Here is a 12,760-nt window from a genome sequence, read left to right as displayed (position 1 = left end):
AACATTAACCAATTAAAGTCATAATCAATGGAAGCTCAGACTAGTGATTCCAGATTATGCACTTATTATCGGACACCATGGAATATTGCATGATCAAGTAAAGATATTGTGACATCCCGAAATTTCGTAATAATATGTATGTGACGTTGAAAATTTTCTATGTTCGATAATGATACTTAGATTATAAGCTAAGTATTATTTATTTTAGTATTTGTGCAGACGCGTAGAAAACATTGTTGGACCGTATATTGTGAGGCGCGGATGCGGGAACGTAATTGTTCCGAGCTCAACATAAACGTTGTTGTGTATGTTAATGGTAGTGCGGTATTCATTAAATTACCGTCATCTTAGTAATTAATGGGTAATATTATTAGATTAAACTTTGGCTAATTAATGATAATTATTATTTTCTAATTTGCCGTTAAAGGGGGGAAGATATTCTATTTTTCTTCTTAATTCCTCACCAAAATCTCTCTTCAGACACCTTACTCTCACGTGGCCTATAAAGGATTAAACATGTCACATGCCCTCTTAGGATAAGCTTCTTGTACTAGCTTGACACCTAGTCATAGATAATCATTTTCCTTAGCCATTATTCATTCCTAATAAACTTTAATTTCTTACACCTGGCCATGGATGGAATGAGGAAGTACCACCTGTGAGTGCAAGTACTTATCCATATCACAATCTACCCCTCTGTTTTATTTTCATCTAGGTAACACCGAAGGAAATTTTTATCCCAAAACGTAACTCTCTTCTTCACCGTCAATCTTCAAAGAGAATTTACTTCATCAACACTCGATCAAAAATCTACAAGCTAGTTTTGGGCGTTCAGATTTTAGGCGAGGTAAGTGAAGACTTTAGATTTAAGCTAAGTAAATCTACTTGACACTTTTTAACTTGGTTGCTTGAGAAATGCTATTCAGATGTGTGATAATAGTGAAGATATGGTGATGGTTGGATCTGCTTTGCTAGTTCTGTACATATTCAAATGGATGTGTTTTGTTTCTTTAAAGTGTGTTGAAAATCGGCAAGTGCAATGGTTAAATCTGAACGTGTAAATTTCATCTCTGTGGTGATTATGGAAATTGTCTTGCTGGTTTTATGTATGTTTTAAAAGGGTAGAAAATCGTTTTACTTAAAGCAGAGTATATTAGATGAGTGTAAATGATGATTATGTTTACTTCTGAGCTGAGCAGATTTTAACCTCAAATTCTAATTATGTTTACTTCTAAGTTGAACAGATTTTAACTTCAAATTCGAGTCGTTTATTTCTAAAATTGAAGACTTTATTGTCGAACTGACAAGCTCTGAACTTATTTTAAATGGACTTGTATTTTCCCGAGTAGACTTTATTTTCAAAGTGTGGACATATGTATTTTGAACCCGAGTAGACTTTATTTCCAAAGTCTGGACATATGTATTTTGAACCCGAGTAGACTTTATTTCCAAAGTCTGGACATATGTATTTTGAACCCGAGTAGACTTTATTTCCAATGTCTGGACATATGTATTTTGAACTCGAGTAGACTTTACTTTCAAAGTCTGGATAATTGTATTTTCTAAACCGAGGAAGTTTTATCTCAAAATCTGGATATGTGTACTTTCTGAACTTGAGTAGACTTTAGCCTTTTGAGTCTGAATCCATGTTGCTTCATACTTATTTGCTTGAATGATGCATCATTGCTTTAAAGAGCATGTGATGTACATAAGGTGAGTATATGCATACAAATACTTTGTTGTCATAGCTTGCGTGGGAATAATATAAATTCCGTCACCCGTAAAATTCAACGGTGACGATACCCCATGTGTCGGGATGCACCATTGGTCGGGATGCCCCAGAGGGTGTACCAGGATGCCTTGGAATTGGGATGGCCCATTAGTCGGGATGCCCCGGGAGTGTTCGGGACGAAGAAGTAATGAACCTAATGCATGAGCATGAATGATTTACATTACATACTTGCGTCTGAGTAAAAATATTGTGAAATGTTGAATTGCTCAGATTTTGTGGCATATCCAGATGGAAAGAGGTATAACATTTCTTCAAATTCTATGCATACTATTTGTTATGCATGCATGTTGTTTGTATCAGGTGAAGTGGTAAGCTGATTTTCCTAACTTAAAACTAGAGATTTCATTTACCGGGCCTCAGCTCATTCCTTTATTTTTCAAACATATAGGATGGATGTTCCACAGCCTCTACATTTTGGAGTTTCCGTATATCATGAAGCTATCTATGAAAATGTGTTTGTGCCTGAGTCTGAAGCAGTATATACTAAATGTAGCTCAACTGTCTGGATTGACGTGGATTTGGCAGAATGGGTTCCTTATCTTTTTATTGCATGGTACTTTAACTTTGATGGCGAGTTAGTTGGCCCGTTGAAGGGCTTCGACTTAGATGATGGTGGTTCCGCAACGAAGGGTGAAGTCATCGATCCATGACGTCACCAGACTTTTGTTCAGACAGACTTTTAGAGTAAAAATCTAGTATGGAGATAGGCAGACTAGACCTACCCAGTCTTTTGTTTTTTTGTACTTATATGATGTTTGTCTGGACTTGTAAATCTGATAAGTGATATTAGTAAGAAGCAAAAGTATTTTGACTAAACTTGTGTGATATTCATGTTTAGAACTTGTTCGATATTCATGTTTAAAACTTGTTCATACTTTGACTTCCGCTAGCTAAATTATTAATAATATTAAAAGACACGTGTCGCGCGTGACGTTATGGGGCATTACGGCCTGTTTGGTATCAGAGCAGGTTTTACCCATGGAGTAATAAGGTGCGCTTAAAATTTGAAGTAATAGACTTGACTTAGACAGCACGAGTGTAGAAAATCAAGTGTATGTATTTGCTCTTGATAAATTTTGTGCTACAAGTAACTTTTGTTACTCATTAGCTAGTGGCTAAGTTAAGCAATATGTGTAGGTATTGCAAGATGAGTTCGGATAGTAACTCAGAAAAGGATCCTCGAGTGGAAGGAATTATTCAAGTGCTTGCCAATGTAGGAAGCCTAATGGAGAAGCATGAATTACAACGAGCTGTCTCTAACTCGGGGAATGGCGAACGTCGTTTGCAAAATCTGATCGAGCAATTTTTGAAGCTGAAACCACCACGGTTTGCTCGAGTTGGAAATCCTAAAAAGGCAGAATCGTGGATCGACGAGGTGGAGAAGATATTCAATATGCTAGATTGTAATGACGTTGACAAAATAGCCCTAGCAGAATATCAACTCCAAGGAAATGCCAGACACTGGTGGAAGGCATTCAAGGAAACTGTGTTTCCAACTGGCACTAATGGAACTTAGGGCGTTTTTGTCAAGGCATTTTTCAGGAAATATTTCTTGGATTGTGCCCGGGATAAGAAGGTGATGGAGTTTATGCAATTGAAACAGAATGACCTGACTGTGGATCAGTATGAAGCCAAGTTTGTAGAACTTTCAAGATTCGCCCCCAGGTTGGTTAAAGACAAGGATGATAATGCTAAGAGACTTCGAGATGGCTTGAGGCTAAATATAAGAAGTAAGCTAGTGCCCTTGAATCTGAAAGATTATAATGAGTTGTACGAACACGCACAACTTGTGGAAAAAGATTTGGCGGAGTTAGCAGAGACAACACTAACTTTCCAGGCACGACCTAATCGCCAAACTTTCCAACCTAATTTTCGTCGTGACAAGAGGCCTATGCAAACTAGAAAGCGGCCAATTGTCCCAAATAAAAGGAACAATGTTGGAGGTTTTGGATTCACACAGAACAACCGACCGGCGATGCATACGCAATCTCCTAACAATGTCTATCACACTTGTGGCAAGCAACATGGAGGTACGCCATACTCGGTTTTAAAGGAGTGTTATTGGTGTGGACAGCGAGGTCACATATTAGGAGAGTGTCCAGTGATGAAGCAACAACGTATCACACCTCCACAACAACTGCAACAGTTATCACAAAACAAGGCCCCGCAACAGGGAAATTTCCAAAGACTACCAGCACAAGGTCGAGTTTATACAGTCACACATGAGGAAGCTGAAGCCTCCAAGACAGTTATATCAGGTATCATCTATGTGTGCAACAAGAATGCTTACGCATTATTTGATACGGGTGCTACACATTCATTCATATCTGCACGATTCGTGAAATTGATTAGATTAAGTCCTAGACCGCTTGAAATATCCCTTTGTGTTTCTACACCGCTAAGAGATACAATTACGTCTACACTGATATGTAAAGACTGTAAGATCACTATAAGTGGACATGATCAAATAGTAGATTTGATCGTACTGACTATGTACGACTTCGATGTTATTCTGGGAATGGATTGGCTTCGTAAGCAACGAGCCAACGTGGACTGCTATCGGAAGATAATCTAGTTCAATCCCCCTAATTGTCCTAGTTTCGAATTCTTCGAAAATGGAGCAAATCCTTCAATGCCGCTCATCTTTGCACTCGAGGCACATCGTCTTCTTGACAACGGTTGTCAAGGATACTTGGCGTTTGTAGCGGGATCAGTCAAGGGGAGAAATGAAGCTTGAAGAAATCCCCGTAGTTCAAGAATTTCCTGATGTATTCCCAGAAGAATTACCAGGGTTACCACCAAAGCGTGAAATCGAATTTGTCATTTAGCTAGCCCCTGGAACAGATCCTATTTCCAAAACTCCTTATCGAATGGCATTAATGGAGCTAAAGGAATTAAAAGTGCAGCTAAGAGAATTACTCGACAAAGGTTTTATTCAACCTAGTGCATCGCCTTGGGGTGCACCAGTATTGTTTGTAAAGAAGAAAGATGAGTCAATGTGCTTTTGCATTGATTATCGACAATTAAATCAAGTCACTATTAAGAATAAGTATCCGCTGCCTAGGATCGATGACTTATTTGATTAGCTGCAAGGGGCGTCAGTATTCTCCAAGATTGATTTAAGGTCGGGGTATCATCAATTGCGGATTAAGAAGGAAGATATTCCTAAGATGGCTTTTCAAACTCGATATGGACATTATGAGTTCTTAGTTATGCCTTTTGGTTTAACTAATGCACCAGAAGCATTCATGGATCCAATGAATAGAGTATTTAAGCTATTTCTGGATCAATTCGTGATAGTGTTCATCAATGATATCTTTATATACTCAAGGGAACGAGAGGAGCATGAGCAACATCTTAGACTTGTGCTTCAAACACTTCACGAACACAAGTTATATGCAAAGTTTAGCAAGTGTGAATTATGGCTGGATCGTGTAGTAATTTTGGGTCATGTAGTAACTGGTGAAGGGATATCTGTAGACCCATCGAAGGTTGAGTCGGTAATAAATTATCCAAGATCGACAACGATAACGGAGATTCGGAGTTTCTTGGGTCTAGCTGGATATTATCGAAGATTTGTCGAGGGATTTTCTCACCTTGCGGCTCCATTAACTCAATTGACGAGGAAGGAGGTGAAGTTTGAATGGTCAGAATAATGTGAGCAAAGTTTTCAAGAACTTAAAAGAAGATTGACTAAGGCTCCAATATTGACGATACCGGCAGGATCTGGAGGTTTTGTAATTTATAGTGACGCATCTCATAAGGGGCTTGGTTGTGTTTTGATGCAACATGAAATGATGGTTGCTTATGCATCAAGCCAGTTGAAGTCGTATGAGTTGAATTATCCGACCCACGACTTAGAACTTGCCGCAATTGTATTCGCTCTAAAGATATTGAGACATTATTTATATGGAGAGAAGTTTGAAATCTATACAGACCCCAAGAGTCTGAAATACCTATTCTCCCAAAAAGAATTGAATATGAGGTAGAGACGTTGGATAGAGTTGTTAAAGGATTTTGATTATGAGATTTTGTATAATCCCAAAAAGGCGAATAAAGTTGCGGATGCCCTCAGTCGAAAGTCTATCCAAATGGTTGCTCAGATGTTGGTCAAGGAATGGACCTTAGCGGCTCGAGATTTTGAATTTAGATTTGATAGAAGTAGTCTTTCAAATGTAATATCTACTCTTAGAATTGAACCGGAGATTATACAAAGAATCAAGATCCTACAACAAACAGATCTTGAAATTTCAAAAGTCCGGGAGGAGACTTTAGAAGGAAAAAGGCTAGACTTTTAGGTATAGAAGATGGAGTTCTCAAACTTCATGGATGACTTTGTGTGCCTAATGACATCGACTTAAGGAACGAATTTTGTCAGAAGCACATCGAAGTAATTACAGTGTACATCCAGGAAGCATGAAAATGTATCAGAATCTCCGTCAACATTATTGGTGGAATGGAATGAAGGTTGATATCGCTAAACATGTCTCAAAATGTTTGACATGTCAACAAGTGAAAGCAAAATATCGTAAGCCGGGTGGAATGTTGAAATCGTCAGAAATACTTGAGTGGATATGGGAGCACGTGACGATGGACTTTGTTCAAGGTTTGCCAAGGACATCGAAAAGCCACAATTCCATTTAGGTGATAGTTGATCGTCTGACTAAGTCTGCTCATTTCCTTGCGGTGCGAGTAGACTATACATTGGAGAAGTATGCGGAACTGTATGTCTAACAAATAGTTTGACTGTATGGAGTACCTGTAACTATCACGTCAGATTGAGACCCAAGGTTCACTGCGAACTTTTGACAAGTCTCCAAACTGCATTGGGAACTAAATCCAATATAGTATTGCCTTTCATCCTCAAACATATGGTCAATCAGAAAGAACTATTCAGACGTTGGAGGATATGCTGCGAGCTTGTATAATTGACTTTAAAGGCAGTTGAGATGAACACTTGCATTTGGTGGAGTTCGCATACAATAATAGTTTCTAGCAAAGTATTGGCATGGCTCCCTTCGAAGCATTGTATGGAAGAGCCTGCAGAACTCCTATCTGTTGGAGTGAAGTTGGCGAAAGGAAATTAATGGACCGGAGTTAGTACGAATTACTTCAGATGCTGTAAAAGTGATTCGGGATCGATTTAAAACTGCCCAAAGTCTACAAAAAAGTTATGCGGATAAACGTCGAAGACTATTGGAATTCAACGTTGGTGCCTTGTATTTTTTAAAGTATCACTGATGTAAGGTGTATCGCGATTTGGAAAGAAAGGCAAATATGAGTCCAAGGTTTATAGGGCCTTTTGAAATTCTTGAGAAGATTGGTAACTTGGCCTATCGATTGGCATTGCCACCTAGACTTTCCAATATTCACAATGTTTTTCATGTGTCTATGTTAAGGAAATATGAGCTAGACCCTACTGTATTGGATTTTGAGACGATCAAGGTAGACGAAAGAATAACTTTTGTGGAGAAACCAATACAGATTCTGAGTCGAAGGGAACAAGTCCTTAGAAACAAAACCATTCCGTTGGTCAAGATTTTGTGGCAATATCATGACGTGGAAGAAGCAACATGGGAGAGTGAAGAGGATATGAGACGCAAATATCCACATCTCTTTGAGTGATCATGCACTTTTGAATTTCGAGGACAAAATTTCTTAAGGGGGAAGAGTTGTGACATCCGGAAATTTTGTAATAATATATATGTGACATTGGAAATTTTCTATGTTCGATAATGATACTTAGATTATAAGCTCAGTATTATTTAGCTTAGTATTTGTGCGGACGCGTAGAAAACGTTGTTGGACCGTATATTGTGAGACATAAATGAGGGAACGAAATCGTTCCGAGCTCGATGTAAACGTTGTTGTGTATGTTAATGGTAGTGCGGTATTAATTAAATTACCTTTGTCTTAGTAATTAATGGGTAATATTAAACTTTGGATAATTAATGATAATCATTATTTTCTAATTTGCCGTTAAAGGGGGGGAGACATTATGTTTTTCTTCTTAATTCCTCTCCAAAATCACTCTTCAGACACCTTACTCTCACGTGGCCTATAAAGGATTAAACATGCCACATGCCCTCTTAGGATAAGCTTCTTGTACTAGGTTGACACCTAGTCATAGATAATCATTTTCCTTAGCCATTACTCATTCCTACTAAGCTTTGATTTCGTACACGTGGCCGTGGATGGAAAGAGGAAGTGCCACCTATGAGTGCATGTACTTATCCATATCACAATCTACCCTTCTGTTTCATTTTCATCTGGATAACACCGAAGGAAATTTTTACCCCAAATCGTAACTCTCTTCTTCACCGTCAATCTTCAAAGATAATTTACTTCGTCAACACCCAATCCAAAATCTTCAAAGCTGGTTTTGGGTGTTCAGATTTTAGGCGAGCTAAGTGAAGACTCTAGATTTAAGCTAAATAAATATACTTGACACTTTTTAATTTGGTTGCTTAAGAAATGCTATTATGATGTGTGATAATAGTGAAGATATGATGGTGGTTGGATCTGCTTTACCGGTTCTGTACATGTTCAAATGGATGTGTTTTGTTTCTTTAAAGTGGGTTGAAAATCGGCAAGTGCAATGGTTAAATCTGAACGTGTAAATGTCATCTTTGTGGTGATTGTGAAAATTGTCTTGCTGGTTTTCTGTACGTTTTAAAAGGGTAGAAAATCGTTTTACTCAAAGTGGAGTATATTAGATGAGTGTAAATGATGATTCTGTTTACTACGGAGCTGAGTAGATTTTAACCTCAAATTCTAATTCTGTTTACTTATGAGTTGAACAGATTTTAACTTCAAATTATGATTCTGTTTACTTTTGAAATTGAACAAACTTTATTATAAGAATTTGGACAAGGATATTTTTAAAACTGTCCATAATTTATTTTCAAAGTCTGGACATATGTATTTTGAACCCGAATAGACTTTATTTCCAAAGTTTGGACATATGTATTTTGAACCCGAGTAGACTTTATTTCCAAAGTCTCGATATATGTATTTTGAACCCAAGTAGACTTTATTTCCAAAGTCTTGACATATGTATTTTGAACTCGAGTAGACGTTTCTTTCAAAGTTTAGATAAATGTATTTTCTAAACCGAGAAAGTTTATCTTAAAATCTGGGGGTGAAGAACACTAGAAGTGCCAAAACTTGTGTACGGCGCTCACTTTAATGCCAAAAGTTTGTTTCGGATCAATTAAGTGTCACTTGTTTGAAAAAACGATCACTTAAGTGCCAACTCTAATTTGGGTCGCCGGAAATCTGACGTGGCCATATTTTATTAATTTCTCAATCCTACGTGGCACGTCCGCGCTGACGAGGACAATATTTAATAATATTTTAATAATTTTAAATTTTTTTCTGATTTTTTTTTTCTGTTTTTTCCTTTTTTCTTTTTTTCTTTTCTTTCTTCTTCTTCGTTTGGCCGGTGATCGAACACCGGCCACCGGCCATGGCCGGCCGCCTAGCCTCGCCTGGATGAGGCCGCCGTCGCCCGCCACGGGCGAGGTGAGGCCGCCGTGGCCTGGGCGAGGGCCGGCCTCGCCTCACCACCTGTAACTCTACATCTTCTGAGCATAAAGCTCCATCGCGAGGCAGTCCTGCAACCTGGCAACAACGCATTTCTCTCTCTAACTCGTCTCTTCTCTCTCTCTCTCTCTCTCTCTCTCTCTCTCTCTCTCTCTCTCTCTCTCTCTCTCTCTCTCTCTCTCTCTCTCTCTCTCTATTTCTGCAACTCTCCTCTTCTTCTTATTCCTCGTCTTCGTCGTCGTCACTCGAATCCTTACTTTTTTCTGCTTGCTCATCTTCATCTCTTTGTATCGTCTCTTCCCATCAATCGATTCCCGAAGCGGCCGGCGTGAAGCTCCTCGAATCCGATCGAAGACCCACGAAATCTGACGGCCCCCCCACTACAATGCGAAACCCCTGATTCCGAGCGAATGCATCGGCAGCGGCATTGATAGATTGAGTGCAGCTTCTTGCTCTTGTTCTTTCTGGGGAAGATGAAGGTGACCCAGAAGGATTTGGGAGCGATTGGCCTTCTGGGACCAGATGAGGGTGCCGCCGTCCGGAGTCCGACCGCCATGCCCGCATCGGCGGCTCGCAAGCTCCTGGCGCCGCCTAAGCCGATGGTGTGGCTCATCCTCTTCGTGTCCGTCACCTACGTCGTCTACACACCGAAGCTCGTCTCCTCCTCTCGTGCCTGCGGCGACGACGAGCCCTTCTCCACCTTCCACCACCTCACCTCCTCCTCCTCCTCCTCCTCCTCCTCCTCCTCCTCGTCGGCCACCACCACTGCCACCGCCGCCAACTTAACCCTCCCCTCCTCCTTGCTACTGGCTCGCAGCGACACGGCCCTCGCCGAATCGGAGCAGAGGACGGAGCTCCGGCACATCATGTTCGGAATCGCCCGAGGGAAGGCGACCCCCGGCGAGGCCGCCGTGGCCTGGGCGAGGGCCGGCCTCGCCTCCCCGGGGCTCGCCCTTGCCCGGGCGAGGCGAGCGGCCCTCGCCGAGGACCGGCTCGCCGGCGTCGCCGGGAAGGCCCCCGGCGCCGCGGGGCAGGGCGAGGCGGCCTCGCCTCGCGGGCCTCGCCCTTGCCGGGCAAGGCGAGGCCGACCCCGCCGGGGCTCGCCCGGGCGAAGGTCGGCCGGGCCTCGCCCGTGGAGGGCAACGGCGGCCTCGTCCGGGCGAGGCCAGGCGGCCGGCCATGGCCAGTGGCCAGTGTCCGGTCACCGGCCAAACAAAGAAGAAGAAGAAAAAAACGAAAAAGAAGGAAAAAATAGAAAAAAAAATCAAAAAAATAATTAAAAATTTGAAATTTACACATGAAAATGCCACGTAGGACTGAGAAATTCGAAATATGCACGTGGAAATGCCACGTAGATTAAAATTTTAAATAAAAAAGCCACGTATTAATTTGGCTGGAATTTCTCGCCGTTGGCACTTAAGTGATCGTTTTTCTCCGATTTTGGCACTTAAGTGATCCGAAACAAACTTTTGGCACTAAAGTGAGCGTCTTACACAAGTTTTGGCACTTCTAGTGCTCTTCACCCTAAAATCTGGATATGTGTAGTTTCTGAACTTGAGTAGACTTTAGCTTTTTGAGTCTGAACCCGTATTGCTTCTTACTTATTTGTTTGAATGATGCATTTCATTGCTTTAAAGAACGTGTGATATACAGAAGGTGAGTATATGCATGCAAATGCTTGGCTGTTATCGATCCATGACGTCACCAAACTTTTGTTGAGACAGACTTTTAGAGTAAAAATCTAGTATGGAGATAGGCAGACTAGACCTATCCAGTCTTTTGTTTTTTTGTACTTATAAGATGTTTGTTTGGACTTGTAAATCTGATAAGTGATATTAGTAAGAAGCAAAAGTATTTTGACTAAACTTGTGTGATATTCATGTTTTAAACTTGTTGAGACTTTGACTTCTGTTGGCCAAATTATTAATAATATTAAAAGACTCGTATCGCACGTGACGTTTTGGGGCATGGCAGATATAGAATAAGAAAACAACAAAAACTTGTTTAAGGTTCTAGTTTACCTACCCATAACCTGAAAACTACCCATCGAAATAGATTCTTCAATTTTGGGAACTTGGAATAGTTCGATTCCATCAGTCTAGTTCTCCGGTTCTAGCTTCTACCCTGAAACTACGCTCACCTTTAATCGAGATGGAGTTTTTTAAGGACCTGCTCATGTCCTCTTTCCGTAATGTCATGTCAAACAATTTTATCACCAAAAAAAAAAAGAAAGAACAGAAGAATAAGGGCCTATTTAGTAACATTTCTATTTCTCTATTTTTCTGTTCTTTTGTTCCCCGGAACAAAAGAAAAAATAGAAATTCGTTTAGTAATGTCAATTAGTTTTTTTATTCCCCGAAACAGAAAAGTGGTATGGGAATAGATTTGGAACAGAAATAAGAAGTAAAAAAATCTACTTTTCTGTTTTTGGAACAAAAAAAAAAGAAACAATAGAGAAACAACATCAGATCTCTCTTTTTCACAAGATATTCTCATACTAAACCCTAAAACCCTAAACCTTAACCCTCAAACCCTAAACCTCAAAATCCTAAACCTTAACTCTAAACCCCAAAACCTTAAATCTCAATACCCAAATCCTAAAACCCATAACACTAAAATGAAAAACCTGAAACCCTAAACTCTAAAACCATTAAAACCCAAATCCCTAAAACCCTAAACCTTCTAAACCCCAAATCCTAAACCCAAAAACCCAAATCCAAAACCTGAAACACTAAACTCCAAAACTGAAACCTTAAAACGTAAGCCCTAAAATCGTAATTCCAAACCCTAAATCCTAAAACGTTAAATCGCAAAACCCCGAATCCTAAATCATAAACCCAAAACCATAAATTGTAAACCCTAAACTCTATACCCAAAACCCTAATCCCTAAAACCATAAACCCTCAACCATTAAACCCCAAACCTTAATCCCAAACCCTGAAACCCGAAACCTGAAACGCTAAACTTAAAACCCCAAACCCAAAACTCTAAAACCTAAACCCCAAACCCAAAATCATAAAATCCAAAATCTAAAACCGAAAGCCGAAAACCTTAAACCTCAAAATCGAAATCCTAAAACCTTAACCCCTAACCCCAAATCCTAAAATCCTACTCCCTAAGTTGCAATTTCTTCTATGACCACTCAATATTTGATTTGTCTATAAGGAGTAATTTTCTTTATAATTGCATTAAGGTCATCCAATTCTATATCATAATATATTATTATTCTATTTCTAGTCTAATTTTATCCAAACATGAATTGTTAAGTCCCCTAAACTACAATTTCCTCGACTATCACTCGGTATTTGCTTTGTCTATAAGGAGTAAATTTCTTTATGGTTGCATTAAGGTCATCAAATTCTATATCATAATATATTATTATTCTATTTCTAGTTCAAGTTTATCCAAACATGAATTGTTAAG

At 39.7% G+C, this 12,760-nt stretch overlaps 1 protein-coding gene across 1 annotated transcript; it reads left to right on the top strand.

The window, feature by feature from the left end:
* Positions 1-3,371: 3,371 nt before the first annotated feature.
* On the top strand, positions 3,372-4,367 carry LOC115683770 (uncharacterized). Its single transcript, XM_030608377.2, has one exon. The coding sequence runs from the start codon at positions 3,372-3,374 to the stop codon at positions 4,365-4,367; it is 996 nt and encodes a 331-aa protein (XP_030464237.2).
* Positions 4,368-12,760: the final 8,393 nt, after the last annotated feature.

This window comes from Syzygium oleosum, unplaced genomic scaffold (genome assembly GCF_021117445.2).
Source record: "Syzygium oleosum isolate NSW1041296 unplaced genomic scaffold, Sole_v2.1 Sole_v2.03, whole genome shotgun sequence".
In the NCBI taxonomy this organism is placed as follows: Eukaryota; Viridiplantae; Streptophyta; class Magnoliopsida; order Myrtales; family Myrtaceae; genus Syzygium; species Syzygium oleosum.
Note: the sequence above shows the minus strand (reverse complement) of the source record. Positions and strands in the feature narration are given on the sequence as shown.